The sequence below is a fragment of the Condylura cristata genome, unplaced genomic scaffold (genome assembly GCF_000260355.1).
Source record: "Condylura cristata isolate star-nosed mole 26May11 unplaced genomic scaffold, ConCri1.0 scaffold00019, whole genome shotgun sequence".
In the NCBI taxonomy this organism is placed as follows: domain Eukaryota; kingdom Metazoa; phylum Chordata; class Mammalia; order Eulipotyphla; family Talpidae; genus Condylura; species Condylura cristata.
Window position 1 is genome coordinate 26,544,053 of NW_004567120.1, and position 27,183 is coordinate 26,571,235.

Genomic DNA, 27,183 nt, shown 5'->3' on the forward strand with positions numbered 1-27,183 from the left:
GGTCAATGAGGACATTAAAGCAGAAATGTAAAAATACCTGGAGACAATGAAAATGAAGATAAAAGTTATGAAAACCCATAGGATGCAGTAAAAGCAATACGAAGAAGGAAGTTAATTGCAATACAGGTCTACATTAAGAAACAAGAAAAATCTCAAACAAACAATTGAACCTTCGTTGGAACACTTCTGGGTTTTGGGATCAGGATGTTCATTTCCTTTCCCAAGTTAGGAAGATTCTTGGTTATTATTTCTTTAAATAAAGTTTCTATGATTTCTCCTGCTCATCTCCTTCTGGGATCTCTATAAAGAGACTATTATTTCTCTTGATATTTTCCCATAGGTTCCTTAAACTATTTTCATAATGTTAATACTCCTTTATTTTTTCTTTATTTCTTTTCTTTTTTTAAATTTCATCTTCATTATTTTATGTTCTTCATCATTGCATCTCAAGATATTTTCAAATATTTTCTCTCTTGGTCACCATTATAATGGCTTTCTCTCTCTCTTGAATTTGTTTCCTCATTCAATTAACAGTCATTGTTCATTCTCCTTTGCATATTTCTGTTCTGATTTTTAAAATTCATTATGTGAATCTTTATTCATATCTACAATTGTTTAAGGATATTTAATTAAGTTAAGGTTTGTTGCAGTTTTCTTCTGCTTTAGAGTGGTTATTTGGAGGGTTTACATCCACTGAAATGATTGATGTTTATTTTCTGTTTTCTTCCTACAGTGCTTTGTATAGATGTCATCTGCTTTTTTATGTTCAGTCTGAAGTTTTTATTTTCCTGGATCAGCAATAAGAGTGGTATCCTGGTAAGTCTAGCTTTTGGGTTGTTTACTTAGGTTATTTTACTTAGGTTAAAAATCAATGATGCTGTTTGGATAGGGGGGTTGGTATATCTCTTAATTCCGTGATTTGATTTTATTTCTGTCATAAATTCTAACTCTTGTGTCCTTCCTTCATGTTCCCGTCAAAACTCTGAGGGGTACTCAAGATTCAATGCCTCCCTCATCTTCAGCTGTGTCTATCAACACGACCAATTCCAGTTTTGAGTGTTTTGAACAGATTCCTTTCAATATTCAGTTGCTAGTGATCTCAGATTCTACATTTGACATTTGCTCTCAGTAACTGCCCACCAAGAGTAGGACTTTTTTTTCAATGGGAGCTTTGTTTCAAGTTTGTCAACCACCAGATCTCAGCTCTCATATCTGCTTTTTTATTTGGTCCTTATCTCTTGGCTCCAGCATGGGCTACATACAGAGTTAGCTCTATTTGATTTGGATATTTATTTCTCTACTTACGTGGAATTGACATGTGGAGAATTCTCTGTCTTCTAGTTATGCGATGGCAGTGGATTACATGTGATTTTATTTGCTCTTCTTGGTTTGAATTTCATTTTGGTGGATGATATAGAAAGATTTTATCTTAAGGGGCCAAAAGCCCCTTCCTCACTACAGATGCTGAACTTATTGTCAAGATATCTAGTAGAATACATATGCATAAGCATACACCTGAACTTTGTGTACCGGATATTTACAGGACATTTGTTTCGGATGAGTCTTTTAATGAAGGCCGTATTAGAATTTTACTTGTCCAGTGTTCTTTTATGGTTGACTGTATAAATCTGTGAGATAGCTAGTAATGGTTAAAGCCACCATTTGTAATTCTGAACAAGGCCACATTTACAAAGAGGGTGATTGTGTTTTGTTTTCAGGTATGTTTTCCTGTCTTTTACCTAATTCCTCCTCCTAAACTTCTAATTATTGGAAATTCACCATTTTTGGATGAAAGTAGTGACAGCAAATACATTTAATTTCAGAGGAAGCTATTTGCAGAATCAAGACTCTGTAGGGAAGAATGGTTGCTGCTTTTGATTACTTATATCCTACACGGGCCTAGAACAGGGAGGTGACAACATTAATGCACAGGGATTTGCCTTTTTTGCTTATGACTTTGATTTCTGTTAAAATGCAAATAATATTAGGGAGTCATAATACATTTTCTTTGACACAGCCATTTTGTATTTCAATGTGAATTATCTTTTTACATGGGTTGTAAGCTTAAATCACTATCCAAAAGGAAGGCAGATAACATAAAATAATGAAGAGGGTGAAACTGACACTCTGATAGACTGGAGAGAGTTCACGGTCCTTTTGGGAACAGCCCCTACTTAGATGCGGTCAACGGCTGTCATATGATTCTAGCCACTCAAAAGACCAGAAAGGCACCTGGCATATAAATATTCAATAATCATGTATGCAAATGGGTCTGGGTATGCCTAATCTTTCTATTTGTCAAGAGAGACTAGAAACTTTATAAAAATCGGAGATTTATGCAAAATCTTTAGACTTAAGCTTTTAAATGGTTGACAGCATGTAACAAATTGTATGTGTGCTAAGCAAAACCTGTTTAGTTCTTAAAATTCATCTCTGAGTGGAAGGCAGGACTAGGCGAGGAGAAAACAAAGTAAGATTGAGACTGTGGGCTTTGGTAATGAAAGTTAACAGAGCTGAAAGGTTGAAATAGTGACTGAGCCCACAACATAAAGTATTACTGACTGAGACTGTAATTTAAATATTTTTGTTTCGTTCACCCTTACTGAAATCACCAAAGACACTATAACTTTCCTTGATAATAGAACCCACATTCTTTAGTTTTCTATGTCCTCTAGCAATATATTTTGTTTAAAGATAAAATACTTATAATGTAACTCTATAAATTCCTTATTTTATAATTTTAATGTATTTACTTATGAGAGACCATTGACTTTAGTATTTTTAAATTTAGCTTTTTCTTCTTTCTGTTGTTACACTTGTTTCTACGTTTACTATTTAATGCAAAAACTAGAATGGTTATCTATCTAACCATGGTTATCTATCTAAGAATATATCAACTAATCCAGGGGAAGGATTTGGTAAGGGAAACCAAACTAAAAACATACAGCAGACAGGAATAAAAAGCAAAGACACTAATGGTTTGTTTGGGTTTTGTTCAGTCTTGGAACAGGCTGTGTTTGAGGTATGACAAAGAAAGGATCTATTTGTACCATCTGGCTTTCAAGTACTCCCACTGCTTTCTATGTTGGTAAATCCTAACTAGTGCTTTCTTTGCAGTATTCTATATGATAATCCTTGAAAAAGTGCTGTGATAGCACAGAGCATGTGCAAAACTTTGACACATTTTCCCACATTGATATTCTTAAAAATTTCCAACCTCCAAAATCCAAATAGTTCAAGTAGGCTCAGGAGACATCAGACCCTTTAACCACTTAATGGACTGACTGAGGATAATTCTACCACCGAGGGGAAAAATAATTAAAAAAATACATTTTGGGTTTCTGCTAGGTGGTGGGGAAGCTACTAAATAAACTGTTAGCTTTAGATGATTTGGATTCATCAGGATTCTCTGTCTGGAGATCTGCAACAAAACTATTCCATTAAAAAAATTGTTGCTGGCGATAATGAAGGAAAGGATAAATAGATGGGACAATAGCAAGTTAAAGAGCCTCTGTACAGTAAAAGAGACATTACAAAAAACAGACATCCCACTGATTGGGAAAAATTTTTCTCACACAAAACTAGTGATAAAGGATTGATCACAAAGATATACAAAGAACTGATGAAACTCAACAAAAATAAACAACTCCATCAAAAAATGGGCAGAAGAGGCCCTCCCTGGTGGCATAGCAGGTTAAAGCACAGCACTAACAAGCGAAAGCCACTTCAGCATGAGTTCAATCCCAGCCCTGGAGGTGATCCACATGGTGTGGCAGACCCGCACGCTACTCCCCTCAGCAGTGTACTTCACCAGTCGGCCTGTTCTGCTCCCCACTCTCTCTGGTGAATCCTCTCACCACCCCTATACCTCTGGCCTGTACCCTAGTTCTGTATGCATAAATAAATAAATCTTTAAAAAAAATTGTTGCCAAGTTAGGGCGTAGTACTGCAATCTAGTTGCAGCCGCTTCAGTGAAGTTCGATCCCCGAGCCCAGAGGTGATCCACCTGGTGCAGCAGACCTCTCCTGTCTTGCCCGCTGTTCCCCTCAGCAGTGTACTTCATCCATCTGCCTGTTCTGCTCCCCACTCTATCTCTGGTGAATCCTCTCCTCTGGACTGTACACCAGTTCTGTAAAAAAAAATCTTCTAAAAATTTGTTGCTCTTTCAAAGCACAATATATTTGCTCTTAAAGCACAATATACTTGCTCTTAATTTGTTGACAGTTGGCATATCTATTTCTTATATATTGTACAACTAATACTAGCTTGGGTGCTTGCTATGAGTAAACATAAATAAAGATAAATGAAAATAAGATATAAATCCTAAATCTACCCTTTCTAATAATTCTATGATCTTATTAATTTTGAAAAGTATTTGTATATACGAGATGCATTAAACATCATGTGGTATTGTTATTGCTATATTTAACATCTATCTTTGATCAAAATTAAAGTTCAAGGTCAAAGGGAATCTAGGTTCTTCAGTGGAAAAGTACAAAACTGTATTAATATTTAAATAAAGTTGTCTATAACATAAACAATGGAGCTAGTTGATCTGGTGAAACCTGTGAATAACAAAATGTAAATATCGCCTCTCTGTACTATGTGGTAGAACAGCAGAGATTGTCTGGTTTCAAATTAATACGTGTATTCATTTTTGACCAGAGCCACAGCTAATTTATCTGAGTGTTCATACATCCTCCTGTGTTATATGTGCATAAGCTATCCTTTGGCTTCCTGATAACTTGAGTACACAAAAATTTTATGAAAGAAATTAAATGGAATTAAGAGGGTTTTTTCCTTCCTGATGAGGATTTCCTGTAGCCATTTTCAATCAGAAAATCAGACATTCGTGAGTTCATTCCTTAGAAACATATGGTGAGCAATCACTTCAGGGGTTAACTATAACATATTATGTAAGGTTCACATTAAATCAATTGGCAATGCTATGAAGAAGAAATGGTCACCAGAAAATTACAGCGGATCATTTTGGTCCCTCTTCATTGGTTCATTCTTATCCCACGGGAGCCAAAGGAAGGAGTTTCTGAAAATCCATACTGAAACCTGGAATTCTAATATAATGCTCTTTTTTGAAAACTATTCATTCTTCAGTGGTCTTGTTAGTCTACTAGGAAGGAAGACTGCCTTGTGGGATTATATTCAATACGGAACCACGAATCTAGTCTTTCTGAGACAGCGATTCATCAGGAAGGAGCTCCTCATTCCTTAATTAGGTCTAAATATAAAGGAGAAGCACACTTTTGTACATGTAGCTTGAAGTTTAAAATTTTGAAATACTACCCTCTGATCATGTCAGCCTAGCTATTTAGCTAATGCACAATCATAACTCCCCTAACATATCATCAACATCCTTAGATGTATCTTCTTCCCATGCCATTAACGTCCTTCCCCTATTTTCTTTTCCTACCAAGTTTGATCTTTTGATGGTCGCTTCAAAAACCTTGTAATCAAAAACTATACTTTCCTATCCCTTTTGCTTCTGTGGCATTTGTCCTGCAAGACTTCACTTTGATACAAACAATGTAAAGTCCTTATAACATTAATTGCTATTCTTGAAACACTGTATGTAACTGTTCTCCCTACTCAATCGTGTATAAATATTTTAGTCACAGAATTTATTTATGTATGATCTTAGAAATTACTGAAGACACCAAAGAGATTTTGTTGATGTAGGTTATAGCTATATCTAATTAAACATTAATAATAACTTTTATAAGTATTTTTAAATTTTTTTGAATAAGAGCAAACCATTACATTTTCACTTAAGTAACAGATTATTGACAAATAATTACATTATACAAACCAAAAAAATAATACTGAGAAGAGTGGAATTGCTTTACTTCTTTGAAAATTGTTTTACTGTCTGGCTTAATAGAAGCAGCTGGTTTTCATATCTGCTTTTGCATGCAATCTACTATAATAGCACTTATCATGTAGTCTCTGGAAAACTTAAGTACACACTCATGAGACAATTATAGTGAGAAAGATAAAAAGCCGTCTCTGTGGTATTATGAAAACAGTTTTACTTTGTGGACTCTGTGACAGGTCATGGGGCTCCTAGTGGTCCCCAGACGGCGTATTAAGAAGTCACTGCTCTATCACCACCATCTAGTGGTTTTCTTCTGACCTTTCTAGATGATCTTTGGTGTGCTTACTAGATTGTTTGTTCTCAACCATTTTGAATATCAGTGTGCTCAGATTTTTAGCCTTCACTCTCTTGTTTTTCTAAACCCATGATTTTGGCATCCTTAGGTAGATATATTTAGTAATATACTAGATATCTAGACCTATGTGCTTACTTTCACTTTTAAACCTTTCACATTTATAGTCTGTTTTGGCTAACAATGTCACCAACTGTCCATCCAGTCCATAAGCCAGACAACAACTGTTCTATCGCCTGCTATGTCTAATCAGTCACCCAGTCAAGTGTGCTTTATCTTCTAAACATTTCCTGATTCCATCTTCTACTTCTCTGTTCCCAGAAGTTTCTTTCACACTATCACTTACCTGGATTACTATTACCGTCTCCTAATTTGTCTTCACAACTTGGATTTTTCAACACCCCATCATCCTGCCTCCCAGTTCCACCTTACATACTGCCTTTAAAGTGATTATTCTAAATGTAAATCTGAACAAATAAAAACCTTGCCCCAGTGAAAAAAAATAAAAATTCCTCATTTGTTGTTGGAATAAATTTGAAATGCCTCACTATGGCTTCAAATGCTTTTCATGACCTGCTTCTGCTTGCTTCATTTCCTGCCACCCTCTCATAGCTTCCATATTTGCTTCTTCAGGTTTTCCAATATAATTAGTATCGAATAAAACATATACTGTTACAACTCTCTGTAAAAGGAACATTTCTAATTCCCAAATGAATATGTGTCCACCCTGTAAGATAACACCTCCTAGTTTTGACTGTGATGAATCAGATATTCTGTTGGTGACACTGGCCCCCTAACTTTGACTGTTACATATGAAGATTCAGTTACATTCTGAATTTTGAAATGGGTTAACTTGCCATCTGTTTCAAAGACATTGCTCTAATTTAGTCTTATGCAATGTGGGGCTAAAAATAATAATACAACATATCTATGTATATAATATATGTATATATTTATAAAATTTCAGAGGGAATGAACTAAGTTAAACAATAGTGAAATGTCTCTTTTACATAAGAGAAATCATATTATTTACTTTGAAATTAGAGATTTCTTAAGAGATGATTTTTTTCCTGAATTTGCAAGATTGATTCTTGCTGTTCTAAAATGTTTTAGGCATGGAAAAACCCAGCTCCTAATATGTTGTCCAGTTCTCTTTTATTGTGCCTGCCAGTGCATGCTTATCTATTTCACAAAGTCTCATTTTTTTTCCCCTACTCGAGCTAAGAAAGTGCCATATTGGGACATACTTAGAGTGGATGCCTCTCCTTGAGACAACAAAGTAATCGTATGTTGCAAGACATATGCTTATATCCACTACTCATTCACCCATGAAATTATCTTTCTTATGTTATGTCTTAAATCCACAGCATGCTGGAATTCCAAGAAAGAAGTATGCATAGTATTTGCCTTTTATTAAAATATCTTCGTTTTCATCAATATGTACTAAGTATGGTTTTGCAAATTAGTTGTACCTGAGAGAAGTTCTTCCTGTTATTTTGGTATGTTAACCAGCACTGCATTTACACTTTATGACAGGTAACAGGGACGCTTAATGTAGTGAGGGTAAAAGTTACGGAACTGGGCCTTCCCTGGTGGAGGGACAGTAAAATGTTACAGAACATTTTACACCATAAGGTGGTGCTGGATGAAAATATAAATCTTTTTTGAATAAGAGTTCTGATAAATGCATGGAAGACAGATTATTATAAATTTGAACCTATAACTACTATTTTTCAGGTCCCTGTTCAGAGAGATAGCTAGAAAGTTGGTAGATTTATTGGTAGGAGGTAAAATCTAATGCAGAAGCTGTCACCATTACCATAAATGGGTCCACGACAGTGAAATGAAAGCAGTAACAAGGATTAAACATGACATAGAATTGCTAATGGTCTAAAAGACAAAATCATTTTAGCATTTTTGTCTGTTTTTTTTTTATAAAGTGATTTTACTTTTTTCAAGATTTATTTATTTATGCATACAGAACAGGGGTGCAGGCTAGAGGTGCAGGGGTGGTGAGAGGATTCACCAGAGACAGAGTGGGGAGCAGAACAGGCAGATTGACAAAGTACACTGCTGAGGGGAGCAGTGGGTGGATCAGGAGAGGTCTGCTGCACCATGTGGGTCACCTCCAGGGCTGGGGATCGGACTTGCACTGAAGTGGCCATGGCTTGCTTACAGTGTTGCACTTTAACCTGTTGTGCCACCAGGGAGGGCCCTATATATGCACTTTCTTTGTGAGGAAGGAACATGAATACACTTCTTTCGTGCTCTCTATTTCAGCACTCTCTAACTCCACTGAAATAACAGCCTAGACAATAGGACAATTTGGAGTAGTATAAAGAAGCAGAAGAAAGCTCAAAAATCAATTCTTGGGCAGAGAGTAAGGTGAATTATGCACTCTGTCCTCTTGAATAGTTTCATTCTTAAACTTTCCATCAAAGAATTGGACACACTACTTTCACCTTTCCTAGTTCTATACTGATAATGTCTGCTCTGGCCAACTTTCTGTATGTGCACTATATACTATGTCACAGCAAGGAGATTTATGGACTTCAGTGATTTCATCTGTAGAGTTTGAGCACTACTTGCATACCGTGAAGGTGGTATGAATCACTAACACTTTCATGGCAAAGGACAAGGAACATCGATGTCATTAACTGATGATTCTGGATTTGAGGACCAGAAATCCCTACTGTCCAACTCACTCAATGCAACCGCCCATTTGACCCCAGACACAAGGTATTCCTGTGAGTATCTATTGCCCGTGAGCTTCTATTGCTTCTGATACAAACTGCTGACTGTGGAAAAACTTGATCAAAACATCAAAGATGACCAGAGAAGCTGTGTTTGTGCCCTTCACAACCACTGATGAAGTACCTTAACCTCACCTTCCCTTGATGCCTTGCATATGGTCATCCATCTTCCTGACTACTATTTCATATGGCTTATTTGTAAATTCAAGCAAATGTGCTTCTGACTGGCACTGATACATCACGGATGCCAAAATATCAGAGAGGATGAAGCATAAGGACATATTTTTTGATTCAGATGGAAAATATTACAGATTTATGGGGAAGAGATGACAATAGGCATTCTATGATATCTTCATATAATCAGTATCTTTCCATGCCTCCCTTCACCAAATTTTATGACCTCAAAACTTATTTCAAGGAATTATTCTCTTGCTGACCCAAAAGATATAGTGTGTAGGTGTGGGGGTGGGGCTGGTTGTCTGAACAACCTGGTCTAGCTTTTCACGTGCTGGATTTCCACTACCTTCAATGACCACTTACAGAGCCATAATGCACAGAACGTCTATTGATTCCCAATGATATTGATGTGATTTCCCCTAGTGGATTGAGGGCAGCACAGCATACCGCCATTAGTATCTAAAGGTTATGTATAATGGATAATAGTGGAAAATGAAATAGCAGAAAGGAATTTGCACGGGAAACAGAAGCAGTAAATAGTTTCAGTGAAAGATTTTACTTGGGTTATACAGCAACAGCAAAGGGGGATAAAAAAAAAAACGACGATTCTTACAGACTCAGCAAGAGTTGAGAATGAAATGGTTTCATATTTTGAAATATTATACTTTTGTATTTCAACCACAGAAAGCCATTTAAAAATCATCTTGTATATTACAGTTCTTATGTGACATCTTTCACCTGAATGCTTATTTATGAATTCTTACAGTACTCTCCTGAGGTGGTTGGCTATATGGCACAGATGGGGAAAATCGAGGAAAAGATTTCAAGTGATTTATCCAAAGTCATATAATGTCCAGTTCATGACAGAACTAGAAACAAGTCATGTCCCCTTACCACTAATGTCCCCTGATTTTGAACTCCTTCAACCTATGGCCCTAGCATTTAGCCTGAGGTTTGAAAAATCACACAGTATATGATTTCAATGTATTATCTCTTACCAATCAACAAATCTTAGCTGCATTCACTATTGTAGTGATGACATGGTAAATCTAATCTAATTTGCAATTTATTAAGAAAAAAATGAGTGGAGTTATTTTGTAGAGCAAGAAGGAAATGAGCTCCAAAGTTTACTAAGAGCTAGAGGGCAACAAGGTCTGGTGCTGAAGAGCACGCACTCTGGAATCTGTCTGCTCTGGTTCAGAGTTAGGATCTACTTCTAAGTGATTTGATATTTTAATGTCAATGCAACCTCTGTCCTTTCTTGCTGTGTGTCAGTTTCCTCATTTAGAAAATATATTTCATATCAAGAGCTACCCATAGGGTTGCTGTGAGATGTAAAAGAGCTAAACAAGTAAAATGTTAAGCATAATTCAGTATTTCTCAACAAATTTTTATCAACAGGGCTATGTGCCAGCCACATTTTCTGGTGCTATGATACCACCATGGACAAGATTGGTAATTCTGAGAACTGGTGAATTTTAACCGGTGAATAATAAAAGTAGCTATGGTACTTAATAATTTGTAATATCTACAGTACACTTACTATGTGTTAGGTACTATTGCAACTTCTTTTGTGATATTTAAGCATTTAACCCTTATGCTGTAGGTACTGTTTCAGGTCCCTTTACAGGTGAAGAAATAGAGGCCTCAAAAAACAGAAATGTGAAGAAAGCGTTCAACATTAGTTATTATCAAGGAAATACAAATCAAAACCACAGTAATATACCACTTCACAGCTGTGAGGATGGGCCATATAGAAAAACCTAGAAACAATAAATTCTGGTGAGGATGTGGAGAAAAAGGAACCCTCTTACAATGCTGGTGGGAATGTAAACTGGTCCTGTCTCTATGGAAAGCTGTGTGGAGACTCCTCAAAATACTGAAAATGGATCTACGATGTGATTTTTGATTCCATTTCTAGGAACCTACCCAAAGAACACAAAAAAACTAACTCAGAAGGAAACCTGCACCTCTATGTTTACCTCAGCACTATTTACAATAACCAAGATAGGCAAACAACTCAAGTATCCCCATACACACACACACACACACACACAACGGAATACTACTAAGTGAACAAAAGAAATAAACTTATACCATCTGTGCAACATTGATGGAGCTGGAAGGGATTATGGTCAGTGAAATAAGTCAGAAGAAGAAAGGTAAATATCGGATGGTTTCAAACAAAGTGTCAGGGAAAGACAAAACTGGCAAACTGAGACAGACAGTAGGGGGAGGGGTGAAGAGGCCCACACAGGGCTAATTAATAACCCAATTTAATAATTCCCAGAGCACATAATATAATTGTTGGTATAAGAATGGGAAACATAATAAATTTAAATAGAAGCAGAGGCCTCAACATAACATACATCTGTTAATAAGGAGCTTGCTACTTGGGTTTGTTTATGTCAAAAATAAATTCTCTATGTCATGAAGTAATTTCTCTATGTGGTGAAAGTTACCAGACTATAATCCATGTTACTTTGTCTCACGATTGAATGAGAACAGGTTAAAGGACCTTTGTGTTCAAAGGTATTCAAACTTCTCAAATGATTCCTTGTTTTGAATGATTCCATATTAAAATCATGTATAATTACGGTCCATTTTCATTCTACTTTTATTGCTTCAGCATTATTTCTCATCATAGATTACTACGAATCAAATAAATATAAAGATTGGGTATCCTGAAATGTTGGAGATAAAATACTTTTTGTATTATAAAGAAATACCCATATTTAATAAAAGCACCATTCAAATATATTTTGACTACATGATAAAAATATGAAATAATCATGTACATCCATCCAGGTGATATGTTCTGCTGTTGACATTATCAGTGATTTCCCTACAAAATATATGTTCATTTACTAACCAGCATCTGTTCTGTAATTCACTCCTATGTAGTTATGGCAAACTTTCCTATCACATTTTGAATAAATCAGAATCATCCGAATTTATGTTGGTATTTGTAAGAAAGCTCAAATCCCTTTTTATCTACTTCTCAGAACATTATTCATTCTATCTTAGTGGGAAACTCTGCTTCAATTAGGAAATCAGTTTAAACCCAAAAAGAAGCTACTAGTAATACACCTGGATAGAAAGTTTTTTCCACTGTTATATTCTATCCGTTCTAGGAATAGCGTTTCCACAAAATTCATGTTTCTGAAGTTAATTTACATTTTAGACTCAGAGCCACTCAAGCAAGGAAATTAATGTTCAGTCAAAATACAATGCTATCCAGAAAAATCAATACGATTTGCTATCAAGAAAGGCGACTTTAATCAGGGTGACTCCAGAACAACAATATTTTTTGTAAGTTGAGCAAGTGCTCACTACCATTTCTCCTTCACACTCCCAAACATAGTAACTGTGATTTTTGCATCCAGTCACCTAATGCAAAAAAATGCATTTTTTAAAAGACCCAGAGTAAAATTTCGAATTATTTGAAAGAAATGATTGTGCTGAATTTTTTGATAGCTTCCAAATAGCTACTACTTTAATGAAATTGCTACCTGAAAATTCAGTAGCAGTATTACTGTTTAACTATAATTTAAGGAGCTATTGTAGATTAGTACTTATGCATTCTAATGAGAAAACCATAACAACCTTTTAATTGAAGGGAAAATGGTTAACTACAGTAATTGCAATCAATAAGACTGTGTTAGTAGTATAAATATTTCTTCTCAAAGAGCATTCCTTCTTCTCCTTAGTGGTATTTAAAGTTAGGAAGTGCAAAAATAAAAAACTCCAAAAGCAAAACAAAAACTAATTAGCAATCCATTTGTTAGATGTAATGCCTAAGCCTCAGTTCAGTTTTGTAAGTTCCAGAGTTGAACTTGCCTCCTCCCACCACAAGCAGAACAAGACTTTGATAAAGTATGGAAAGAAAAGGGCTTACCAATCACGTAGGCCAGTAGCAAGGCCAAAGTCACGGTGATTGCTGTGGCACTCAAGGCCGTACACTTCCAATTGCAGCACCTGTAAGGTTTGTTAAAGGTAAAGGCAGGTCTGGAAAAGGTGCTTCGAGGAAGTGGCCTGGGTGGAGGTGAGTACACAGTATTGGAGGTCAGAGGGTAGTTCTGACTGGCTGCGCTGAAGATAGCGGAGGAGCCAGACCCGTGTTTGAACAGGAAGTGCCTGTGAAAAGGAAACAGAGGTTTGGGCTCTAATAAATCCAGTTGCAACAGAAATAGCAACTTCACTAATTTCAAACACTCCTGCTATGGACAAGCCCCAGGGAAACCAGGAGGGACTCAAAACAATTTTCACACACTTAAGAGTTAATTCCAAATTGACCATGGTGGTCTCCCTCCTTTTTCCTCACTTAAACCTTTCGGAGGGAAAAAAAAGAACCTCTTTCCCGATTGGCTAGGTAGTGGATTAATCATACTTTGCGCATTAGTATTCCACTTTTGATGCTAGTAACTAAAATACTTCTTTTCGTTACAGAAACTCAAGAGTTGATTAAAAAACAGGCATTCAGGCCATTTGTACAGCCTGGAGACCAGTATTTTATTTAAAGACTAGTTTAACCACAGGTATTTTTTCACCCACTATCTTATAAAAATTGTCAAACATACAAAAGTTGAAGAATTTTTGACATACCATACATACTGAGCAACTAAATTTGACAGTTAACATTTGATTATACTCACTTTATCGACTACCTATTCTCTCCATTCCTGTCTTCATCAGTCTATCTTAGTTTTCATGCATTGCAAAGTTACATACATCAGTGCATTTCCATTTACATATTTTACCTTGCATATTATTACCCAGAGTTCAGTTATTTTTTTTTCTGCACACTTTGGTGTCAAATTTATACACAATGAAATGCACGATATAGAAACGAACCTTTGCTGAGATTTGACAAATGAATCACCCGTGCAACCCAAACCCCTAATAAGATACAGAATATTCCCATCACCCCAGGAAGGTCCCTCCATTCTCAAGTAAATTCCTATTATCCAACTACTATTTTGAATTTTTTCCTGAGATGAATTAGTTTTGTCTGTTCTAGAACTTCACACTGCTTGAATTGCAACAGGATGATTATTGACTGCTCATGACTGCTGTAATGTGGATATTTCGTAAACAGCAGTGATTTATTCCCATGGAAGGAGTTGCCAACAACAAACAAATGGAAGTATGTTTTCTGTGCATATGTTTCACACTTAGTGAGTGTTAAGTGCCATGTGTTGCGCTCAACACTCAGTTTCTCAGTTAGTCTTCGCTCAGATGAAGTAGGTTATCTTATTTATGCTCACTGTGCATTTAAGGAAATGGAGACCTTAAAAGATTAAATAAAGTGTTCAATGCATGTACAAGTCAGTGCAGAGCCAGAGTCAGAACCCAGGTGATTCAGGCTCCAAAATCTTGAATCGACCGGGCAGCTTGAGGCAGGGCAATGCATTGCTAAGCAAAACATACCGATGTCACCTTTCAGTGTATGGCAACACAACCCCCTTCGCTAAGCAAAGTGCCACCATCACCTTGTATATGTCAGGTATGTCCAAATGCATACACCATTAAGGTGATGTTAAAATTGACTTCTAGCTTACGTTTTTAAAGAATAGAAGCTTATGTTAAAAAAAAAAAAGAACACTGTGTGCCAGTAACAACGACAGCCAAAAAAAAAAAAAATCCACATTTAAGTACTTGGCTTCAGTATTATGAGGGTAACAGCTATTTAAAAGGCTGGGTTGCTGAGGAAGTGTAGATTTACAAGATTTTCTGGAGGGCAATTTGGCATTATATCTCAAAAGTCTTTAAATATGCATATTCTTTGGCCCAATAATTATGACTGTAGGAATTTATACATAGCAAACAATGTGTATAACAATGTATATATGTACTCATTCATTGCAATATTATTTGTAATAGCAAAAAGCAAGTACCCAAATGTTCAGTAATAGGTAACTGGTTAAGTGAATTTTATTACAAACAAATAGATGAATACTACATAACCACTAGGTACTGTGTTGTCAGAAAGTATCTATATGCTGGAAAAGTGTTTCTAGGTATCAGCAAGTGAATGAAAATAGTATGGGCAATATGATATAATTAAAAATATATATGTATATATATAATATGCTCATAGACAACTAATAATTTGTGCTACCTTTGGGCACTAGGGATATTTTTTAATGTTTTACCTTGACTTTGTATTGATTTTTCAACTAGTATCAAAAAGATTAGGGGTGTAGAGAAGACAATAGCACACTGACCAATACTACCCCATGAAGTGTTGGTTCTATTTGCATGAGCACCTAAAAAGGCCAGGTACCAGGCCCTCCCTGGTGGCGCAGGGGTTAAAGCTCAGCACTGCAAGCTAGCCACAGCTGCTTGAGCATGAGCTCAATCCCCAGCCTGGAGGTGATCCACATGGCTTAGCAGTCTTCTGTCTTGCCCGCTGCTCCCCTCAGCAGTGTACTTTGTCAATCTGCCTGTTCTGCTCCCCATTCTATCTCTGGTGAATCCCCTCACTACCCCATCACCTCTGGCTGGTACCCCAGTTCCGTAGGCATAAATAAATAAATCTTTCAAAAAAAAAAAAAAAAGAGAGAAAGACCAGGTACCAGAGTGGGGATTTATATACACAAATTTTGATCCTTATTTATCTGTGAGGTTAAGCTGGAATTCTAATTTTACAGACAATGAAACAGAGACCAAGAAACATTTATTAGGAGTAATGATAGAAGTAGTTACCATAATAATGATCGTAAAACATAATATTCACTAAAAGCTTACTTGTGTCAGGCATTATTCTAAATAGTATCTAAGGTGTTATATCATTTAATCTTCACAACAACCCCCTTACAGCAAATATCTATATTTACTGATGAGAAAATTGAAGCATAGAGAGGTTAATTAACTTGTCCATGGTCCCACAGAAATGGGTGAAAATGAGTTTCAAATACAAGCAGTCTGTCTTCTGAGCCACTGGTGTTCATCACCATTCTCTAGTATACTAAAGCAGGGTATGGAGCTTGGAGTGGGAGCCAATGACAAAAATCTGAGAATGATGGTAGAAAAATCAGTTAAAAGTGCTCTCAGAAAACATTCACTAGCACAACAGCCTCATTTTGCAATTAGGGAAACTGAGGTCCAGAAAATGGAAGTGCGTTACTTAAAAGCATTATAGGTAGTTAAGGCATGAATAAACTTGGGATTGGGGATTTCCAGAGTTCTCACTGCCATTGCCCTGTGCTGCCTGCCAACCATGGTCTTCTCTGGATTAGTACTAGGTCCTACTCTCTGGGGTTAACAGACGTGGGCTGAACAAATTTTATCTGCTCAAAGATCACCTAAACTATTTTGGATGAATGCAGAATCATTGCAAAGAAACTACCCTTTAGCTGTTAGGAACCTAAACGAATTATTGCTGCTTCTAAAAGCAATTCTAATTTATTCCCAGAATGGAGACATAGTATCTAGTAGAAATAAGAAAAAATGTATTTTTGTGAAAAAGTAAATCATAGCATTATGCACCTTCCATTCCATTGCATTTCCTCTTTAGGCCCTGAAATAATCTCCTCCGTGGTATAAGGGGTGAATTTCTTCTTTAATGTCTGGTTAGCTCCCCCGGCCTGCTTTGCCCTTTGGCCATCTAATTTACTAGTGAGCAAGGACTGCAGTGCTTTACAGACAACCTCCCCTGCTCCCCGCCACTGCCCTGTGGTTACTCTGGATGTGACAAAATGTCACTTACATATAACTGATTCTATACAGCAACACTCTAATATGTTCCTATGGGATAAAAAAGAAACCTAGCAGTATGGGGTGCTTTTATTCAATGTTTGGAGATAAAATCTTCAATCCTTTGCATATTTATGAAGGAGGACAATTGGATTTTGAGACAATGTAAGTGGCCCAATATGTTGGGTATTGATTTGGTTTGGTATATCATTAAGAAGTAGAAGAAAGACAAGGAAAGGCAGAGAATTGTTGGCTATTATGATGGCAATTACAAGCAATAATCAATATCCTTGAGCACTGTAATTTCATCCTGATATACACCCAAGGATTTCCAAACGCAGTTTCATAAGTAAAATATTACAGCATAATGAATAAATTCAACAGTTGCAGCAGAGCAACATTTAAACTAATTCATATTTGAGTGGAATCCAAATCACAGTCCTCGGCGAGGGTAGATAATAAAATGAGTTCACATGCTAAGGTTCCTGTTTTCTTATTAACAAGATCAGATTAAGGTTCTGTGCTGAAAGTGATCTATACTTTGATGAGCACCATGAAAAACAGCGATGCAAATGCTATGTTTTGTCACAGGCTTTGCAGTCCATTGTTGGAAAGTGAAACTACTGTCTAAATGTGTTTTCATAGTCCCTGAAAAAAAGTAGGAGCATAAAGACAAATGCACAGTGCTAGACTTCAGCTATGTGCTCATAAAATCAGATCATCTGTCTAAGCACATTGCTTTTCCCTTGGGACCTGAGGATATACTAAAATGTTGCTATCAATTTCATACAACTGGGTTTTTTTCCACAGAGCAAATGATAAAAATGCAGTTCAAGAGTTTATGTGTAAGTAGTACTCTCCTTTGCATCTGTTTTAATATTCGAGTTCAAATTTAAAAAGGAAAAGCAAGATATTGCCAAAAGGAAATGGGCATATAAGGAAATTGAAAAAAAATATCTCCAAGACTGATGAGCCCCAGTGGTGGTAAATGGGAATATAATAAATGTTCCTGTAAGGATTTTAAAATCATCTATAAAAGGGGGAAAATGTACTCTCTCTTTTTAAACCCCACACACTACATAATGCTGAAGGTATCTGTAAGCACTAAATAACGTGATTTAATGTGGCACTTAAAATTCTATAGGAAATAGACAGAAATCTACAGCTTTCTAAGATGCATAAATAACCAATGATTTTTTTCCCCTTTACATCTTGTAAACATACTTATGAGACAAATATCTAAACTCGTATTCCCTTAGCTGTAAGCATCTGACTCATTTTTAATACCCAGAGGAAGGAGTTTTAACTTATTTCCAGTTAGAAGCTGACGTTGATTTTAAAATAAAAATAATAATAATAAAGAAGACTACAATGAAAGTACCTTGATGCAAGTTAATAAAGCCAAATCATATTCTCGAGCAGAGTAGAATTTAGGTGTTTATTCTTTTTTTTTTTTAAATAAGTGAATTTCCTATTTTAATGAAAAAAAGCAAAATGTATAATTTACCATCTTAACCATTTTTAAGTACACAGTTTGGTGCTGTTATGCACAATCACATTGTTGTGAAAAAATTCTCTAGAACTTTCTCACCATGCAAATCTGAAATTCTAAATTCATTAAACAACTCCCCTGTCTCTGCTCTCCCCCCTGTGCAGTGCTTGGTAACAGTTGCATCATTTTATAAGGGCACATAAGGGTCCCAGCTGCTCTATATCATTACTAACACATGCTAGTTTCTGTGTTTTTTTTTATAGTAGCCATCTTGATGAATGTGAGGTGATGTCTCATTCAAGTTCTTATTTGCATTAGTGATGCTGAGCATCTTTTCACATGTTTGTTGGCTTTTTATGTCAACTTTGAAGAAATGAGTATTCACAGATATTTATTCTAGTATCTCCAAACATATGAAAAATTGCCATGCTGCGTAAGGCAGATTTTCTTCTTTTACAGAATACCTAGTGATGTTTTACAAAAATAAGTTATTATGGAAACAACTAAAGTGCCTCAGAACACCTAAGTGGAACAAGATGTGGTATAATATACACAATACTCGGCGATCAAAAAAGATAAAATCATGGCATTTGTGGCAACATGGATGGATCTGGAAGGGATGATGCCACATGAAATTAGTCAGGAAGGAAAACATCAAATGGTGTTACTAACATGTGGAATACAGTAACTAAATTAATGGTAAGATTGCTAATGGTAAGACAAGCTTAAAAACTAACACCTGGCATCTGATGGGGAGGGGTGAGAATAAAGAGGGAAAGAAGCACAATAGTTTATGGTGGTGGAATATGGATGAATTAGTGGTGGCTGTACGAGGTGGAAATACTTGATGGGGGTATCCCAATATTGCCTCAATTTAAATAATACAGAAAATTAAAAATGATACTAAACGAAACACCAGTCTTGTAACACTACTACCATCATGTGCGATTATTGACCAAAGTCTGAACTTCAACATCTCTAGTTTTCTCTCAATGGCCCATTTCTGCTAATTTTTCTAGGATTAAAAATAGCACCCAAACTCTTTTTAAGCCTAAACGACATTATCAGCTTGAACAGTCTCCCGGAGAAACAAATTATCCCTTGCTTATTAACAGCTACTTAAAAGAGTATTTTACTTTTTTCATCCTAAGGTATTTTTCTAGCAAATTCTCAGCCATCCTGGTTATATGTTGCCTCCAGCCCTGTATGCCAACTGTTCATAAGAAGTCTGTACTTGTTCTGTATTGCTCATAGTTATTAAGAGTTTTTAAAAATAATTTAAGGATACTTAAGTTTTTATTTTGTAGGATTAAGCTTTAGTTCTACTGTCTATTCTTAAATGCAATATTGTATGGTCAAGACAAGATTATTCTTTTGATTTTGTAAGTGAGGTAGTAAGTAGATAATGGAGAGCTATTCTAAAAATCTTCTGTGATTATTGTTATCTCTCCCTGAAGCAGAATTACTATCTATCCTACCTCCTAAATGGTCTCTGGATTATATATTCCTTGAGGATGGTGACCAAGTCTTAATTTCTAGATACTTTGTCTCCTATTTCAAAGGTACCCAATAAACAGATATTGATTAATATGATGTCCATGTTTCTTCCAAAAGGCTCTTGATATAGTCTGAAGAATGAATAAAGCCAGGGGGTGGGAGACTCAAAAACACGTGTTTCATTTGTAACCAAATATCTCCTGGTTTATTGAGAGTAAAAGTACAATTACAAATTTAAATTTCATTTTCACATGTTCTAAAAGGAAGAAATAAGTCAAATAGCTGATTCGCATTTCATCTCTTTGTGAGGCATTTGGGTAATGAAAGAATTAGTTCTAATAAAGTATACTAACATTTAGAAATAATCAGTTAATGATAATAGCACTAGCAATGGCCAAGCACTGAACAGCTATTACGTGCCTGCCAGGCACTCTGCTAAAATACTTCATGTTTTCTCACTGACTCGTCACAAGACCCATATAGGGTAGACAATAGTATTTACATTTCACAGCTGAGGAGGCTGAGGTTCAGTTATTAAGGTTAGATAAATTTCTCAAGGTCACACAATTTATCAGTGATAGAACTGGTAATCTACTTCAGTTTTACTGATCACTCAGATGTAAATGTCATGAGAGAGAGTAAGAGTAAGCGATGGACTTATTGCATTTCCAGCATTTAAAGTGGTGCTTAGCAAATAGTAGGTGCTCAATATATTTTTCTAAAAATTTGTTTATTTATGAATACAGAACTGGGGTGCAGGCCAGAGGTGCAGGGGTGGTGAGAGGATTCTCCAGAGACAGAGTAAGAGTAGGGAGCAGAACAGGCAGATCGACAAAGCACACTGCTGAGGAGAGCAGCGGGCGGGTCAGGAGAGGTCTGCTGTGCCATGTGGGTCACCACCGGGACAGGGATCGAACTCGTGCTGAAGTGGCCTCAGCTTCTTAGTGCTGTGCTTTAACCTGCTGCGCCACCAGGGAGGGCCCCTCAATAAATGTTTTTAAGCCCATGAGTGAACAATAAAACCCATTTACTTAATCACTGTGCACATATTAACTTATATCACTGATGTCACTTTTAGAGCTAATCATCATCATCTGATAATTGCCTTTTCAAAATGAACACACGTAAGTTTAATATTCCACTGAACATTTTCTTATGGAACTATTGCTTTCAACCCCTAATATTACAGAAATGACAAAATGATATCAGGATGGTTCATGCTTGTTATCATTATCTAAACCTCCTGTTTAGAACATGTGGGACATCAGAATATTTTCCCTTACATGGCATTTCAAATCTTCCCATATAAATTAAATATTTCTGAAATAAGGTATTTATAGACAAGTTGGAGCTAGGAGTGCTGGCATGGATACATAAATTCTAAAGAAAGAAAGAAAACACTACCTATCCTATATAGTTTGATCAAGCTGCTTTAGTAGACACCAAAATAAATTTTAAAAAATTATCTATTTTATATCCATGCCTTTTCAAGTCAATCTCTCATCTTCTTTCTCTAAGTTAGATCCAGCTCTGTATATGCAACATTAATTTAAATATTTATGTTTAAAAACCTGGTATCAGTTTAAGGATAAATATCAAATTAATAGTTTAAGGATAAGTATCAAATTAATATTTTCTATTAACACAAATGTTTCTGCATTAAAAGGCTCAGGCTAACATACAAAAATTATTTGCTTAGATAAACAAGCTTTCCATTTTGTCATTCTTTTAATATTTAATAGCGATTTATGTCCTAAGATACAGTGTGGAAGCTTTAATTCTTTAAAACTAGAAAAATTTGGAAAGCCATTTTTGGTAAGATTTTCAGCACTTTTATGATCTTATACATCTTCTCCATGATGGCATGATGGACTGCCACCCGACAGTTTTCAATAGTTCATTTCCCAACAGGGACCATTTCAAATGGGAGAAACATGTGACCTAAGTAAAATGTATGTGCATACATTTAAAATTAAATCATATCCCACACTTTTCAGTATTTAAAATAAATAAACATATGTGTATATTCATTTTGTAAAGGAATTCAGTAATATTTCCTTTTGCAAAAGATGAAAGTTCGTTCCCAGTTTTACTCACTAGAACAATTTGATGATTATTTGGATTTAGTTATTTATTTTTCTTTTTAGAGGATGGGGTAGTGGGCTGAGTATTATATAATGTGGTCATCTTTTTCATTCATCTTTATTTTCTGTAGATATATAACTTTCTCATTTTATTAGCCAGTTTATAATAACTGGTACACTTTTCTGTATCATCTGTTTTTACTGAATTGTAATCTGTATTAGCAAAACTGCTTGTTTTAAAGAAAGCATATTTCAAGTTAGTTACAAAGAGTTATCGTAAGGACAGAACCTGAGAATTCCCTTTAAAGTTCTTGAGGATCAAACTCTAGATGATTAGCCCAATGCAACTTCTGAAGAATGTTGATCAACTTTTGCCTTACATCAGTTTTCCTTTCTTTGAAAATCTTACTAATACATAAAATTTAAAGGAAATAATGATGTTATGATGCCATTAAAAGAATATTAAAATGCCCCTCAAATAAGCCCTCTGACCTACCCAGCATACAGTTCTCTAAGGGACAATCTGACAAAGAGCAGATTGTCCTCTGAAATATCAGTCTCAAAATCAAAGATGTTGTCAGATGCAGACACTAAAAGCTCTTCACCAACACCCATGTTCTCCTTTCTGTCTGAGTGCAAATAGACTATATTTACAAATCACAATTTCTAGTAGGTGTGGCTATGATCTGGCTAACAAAATGTGAAGTGTGAGCAAAGGTGAATTTGACACCTCCAGTCTTTGCCCCTAAAAATTTCCCACTCATGACCATCAATCTTCTTCCTAATCTACAGACCAAAAGAAAGCAGACTCAATTACAGAAGGAGTCTAGTATTCCATAGAACACTGAAAATTCACAGAAAATATTAAGAGTTTTTAATCATATAAGCATGTAATATCTGTTGATCATTGTTTCTCAGCACAGAACATTGGGCCTCCAGAGCATTCTTATCCATGAAACTCCCAACCCTATTCCCCAGTGCTTAGAGCTAGAGTCAGCGGACCATAAGTGGATATCCAACTTCAGAAACATCATTCTCATTTCCTGTGTGTGTGGTGGTGGTGTGTGTGTGTAATCGAGCCACACTTACCACGCCAGATAGGGAAACCACGATGCAAGATCACATTGACCCAGAGTTGGAATCAGACCACAACAGGATAACAGATAAAGAAATCTCATCTATAATGAAGCCTGGAAACAAAGTATATGTAAAGAGAAAGACTGAGGCAAGATAGCATGTGACTGCAGAAAAAGCTAGAATGATGGAAAGAGTTTCACCTCTCATTAGTCCTGGCTATATGCATCACCCTCTCCTTTCCCTATAAGATTATGCTGTCTCTTTTTAAAATTCATTTTCTTACTTAATTACTTTTAAAGAATTTGAATTGCCATTACCCAGCTAATTTTTAAAGCAATTACCCTTCTTCCATGTTGGGGAAATGTTAATATGCATGGTATAACTACAACTATATGTTACTTCTTTCCACAAAAACAAAAACAAATACAACTTCAGCAGCTTTTTCTACACAGATCTGATTGAGGAGCATGCCTAGAAATCTTAATAGTTACTATCTACTTTGTAGAACTCATAGATCTTTTCTTTGTGTGTTCCTGTTTTTTTTTTTTTTCTATTTTTGAAATGAAGTTGTACCATTTTTTACAAGGTCCTTCATGATCTGACCTCATGCAGGCCTCTTGCCTCACTCCAACTATTGTCTCCAATGTCCTCTAAGCTCTGGCAATCCTGTGTCACGTTTGGTTTCCCAAATGTGCCATTTTCTTTCAGGCTTCCATGTCCTTGTAAGATGTTTTAGCAAAAAACAATATCAGAAGAGCTAAAAATGCCCAAGAGTCGTGTAAATCTAAAGGTGGGAGAAAGAGTAATGAACATAGGGAGGGTAAAGAAGAGAAAGGGACAAAATGAGAAAGAAAATTTGATAGGTAAGTAGGTAGGTAGATAGGTAGTAGGTAGGTAGGTATACACAATAGGTAGATAGGTAGAGAGAGAGAGAAGCTAGATATGTAAAGGCAAAAGATCATTTTCTGTGGGCTCACACTGGTCCCCCTTTCTGTAAGTTGCTGGGGCTGATATACATAAATTGTTTTTCTAGATTTTTGCATTCTCAGAAAACAAGCCAATGAAATATATATACAAACTACTACATATTCAATGTGTCAATAATATATTCCTTTTAAGACTTAAATAGACATGCAAAATATGACAAATTTAATCAGTATAAAGTCATATGAGGAGTTGCTATTGTGTGACAAGGAAATAGATGGCAGTGGGCTGTGGGGTGGAGGACTTAGAGCTGAATGGACTTAGCTGATTATCTTAATACGTTAGGTCTGTTGTAACAACTACTACAAACTGGTGACTTATAACCAACAGAAATTTATTTCTCAAAGTTATAGAGTCTGGAAGTGAAAGATCAAAGTGCCAGCATAGTGGGACTGTGGTGAAGTATCTCTTATAGGGGGCATATGTTCACTTCTCCATGTATCCTCTCAAGTGGTAGAAGGTGAAATCTGAGGTTTCTTTTATAAGGGTACTTGAGCACGTGTGATCTAACAATTCTCTCCAAGTCCCCACATCATACCACCACTCCTGGTATTAGGAAGTCTTCAACATATGAATTCTGAGTATTAATAAGTCTTCAACATATGAATTTTGCCTTGTTATTCATCTAAACATTTGTCACCTGGGGACAAATTGGCATGTTGGGCACATTTAGCAATGTCTGAAGATAATTTTGGTTTTCACAATTGAGGGAAGGATGGTGCTGGCATTGAGAAGGTAGAGGCCAGGGATGCTACTAACCATCCTACCGTGTACAGGACAGCCCCCCCAAACAATAAATTAATCGAACCTGAAACACCAGTAGTGGTAAGATTGAGAATCCTTGTTCTAAAGTGATTCCTCCATTGGAAAATGCAGTTTTGACCTTTTCGATTTCCTTAAGGCACGTTTGGGAAACCAAACATGACAATGGATGGCCAGAGCTTGAGCTTGGGGGTTTATTCTTCTACATTCTTCACTCTCCTTATGTTCATTATTCAACTTCCTTACTTCCAGAGAAGTATCTTCTTGCTTGTCACTCTTAATCTTCTCTCCTCTTAAGCTCACAGCTGCTCCTCCCTGCTGCCTATCTACACTTGGGGTTGGTCTATCATTCAAAAAATACCTTGAACCCTATGCCTAGAGAACATCATCATTCATCATGCTTCAAACATTCACCTTTGCCCACCACTCAAGGAAATCTCTGCAAAATATGGAGAACAGACAACATTTTCTTTCAGTTTTTAAAATTGCTTTTCCAATTGTACTCTCATGAACCTGTCTTGAGGCATAAATCTAAAACTAGAAGTATTGAGCAAAACATGTGGAATATATAATAATCACATTGGCTTCCCTCAGGTTAGGTCACCTAAAATACAGTGAAGTTCATCTCTAAAACTCAGTAACCACAATCCCCTTTGAGTACAGAAGAATTTGTGGATGTCATGCCTTCCTCCCATAGAAATGTTCTCTCCCTGGGTCCCTGACTTGTGTTTTCAAAAGTGGAAAGAAGAAACACATTGGTTCATTTTAATCTTTAAGGACACCATAAAAAGATAAACAAGGTAAGGTCATCTTCAACAGCACAGTGGTTTTATGTACTTCGTTGACCTCTCAATAAACATCTCTATTTAAGTGGAATATTAAATCTGAACTTATTTTTTCTCAGCATCATTTTCACTAATCAGGGGAAATATCATAGATTCAGCATAGTAACTTAAACCCAAACGAAACTGCATTTTTATCCTTGAATAAGAAACATACATGAAGTTAATTTGTTTAATAATTGGACACAGAATGGCAATATGAAAGGAACTATTGAAGCTACTACAGCTTCACAATATGACCCAAGGTAACATAATTTCTATCTATATAAGGTGTTTCATCTAGAGTACCTTCTCTATGAAGGATTTTGTTCTGAAATGTACTTATTTAACAAAACTGTTTTGAGCACTGTTGTGCGTAACGCAAAACAGACTCACAGACTACTCTTATACTGCCCTCCCTTGCCTTTTAATTTTTTTTTTTTGCCTGCCAGAAAGACAGACGTGTAGTATTACCAATGGAAAGACCTATGTGTAATATCTTCCTCATTTCCTCTTGGCTATTGGAACTTCTGAAGGAGTCACGGTTGTTCAACTTAACTAACTTGTTTGGGGATCTCACCTAGAATTAGTAATCTTGTAATTAATTAGAAACCAACTAACTAGAAAGCTCAATGGAGTAGAATTCTCTCAGTAGAGGAGCGAATGACAAGAAGGCAAGCCACAGAATAACAGAGCTAGTAAAACCAGGAAGCGCCTAAAATATGTTTTAGACTTATTTCTTCCTCTCACTGTTGAAGTAAATGAGTGCGGTAGAGGACAGGGGGCACCTTGGTGATAGGAAAACTATGGTGACCACACCTGAAGGGAGGAAATCCTCTATTGTGCAAAAATAAGCAAGGATGTCTAAAAAAGAAGGAAAAAAAAGAAAATGAGATTAAGAGGAAGAGGCATTATTAAGGTCACACAACTATTTAGTAATTAGTAGGGCAAATGCACTTGGACTCAAGATTTCTAACTCTATATTGAGGGTTTATTGAAAAATTTTAGAGGGGACTGTCCAATATTTGCAAGGACTAGCCTAAGTCACTAAACATTCTGCTCACTTTGTATTATCTTCTAGATGTAGAACACTATACAATAAAATCAGTTCAAAATCACAACCTGACAATTACAAATAATTACATTACGGTCATTTGGAATACAATGGATATTAAGTTCATATTTAAGAATGATTTTCAACATGAAAATCTATGATAATTTTTTAAAAAGTTCTCTCTAATCTTAAACTAAACACCAACTTTGATTAACAAAACCCCCTAGGTTTTGGACATTTAGGCACATCTGGACTTTAATGTAAACAAATTATGTCGTCAGGCAGGAAATTAACTTAACTGTAAATATTTATCAATGTCAAAAAGGTGAATGGTTTGGGATTGTTTATATTCCAGAGATGAATGGTTACAGTGCAGAGCATTGGATGGGTTACATGAGGACTTGCTTTCCAGGTCTAACTTCCATAGGGACACATTAAGAAAATTTTCCAAGATCTTGTTTCTTTATATTGAGCATGATTACTATTAATCACTTTCTCAGTGTCGTTGTTTAAAGTTTAAAATGAGATAGGAAGTGAAAGTATTTTGGAAATTATAAAATTATACTTACACATACACAGGTGTCTATATATGCATACACATA

At 35.9% G+C, this 27,183-nt stretch overlaps 1 protein-coding gene across 1 annotated transcript in view; it reads right to left on the minus strand.

The window, feature by feature from the left end:
* The window catches only part of TENM1 (teneurin transmembrane protein 1), a 590,326-nt gene that overhangs the window by 269,065 nt on the left and 294,078 nt on the right, over nucleotides 1–27,183 (minus strand). The window contains exon 6 of the mRNA XM_004685779.2: nucleotides 13,011–13,249. Coding sequence (XP_004685836.1) covers nucleotides 13,011–13,249 — 239 coding nt within the window. The remainder of the gene's footprint in view (nucleotides 1–13,010; nucleotides 13,250–27,183) is intronic.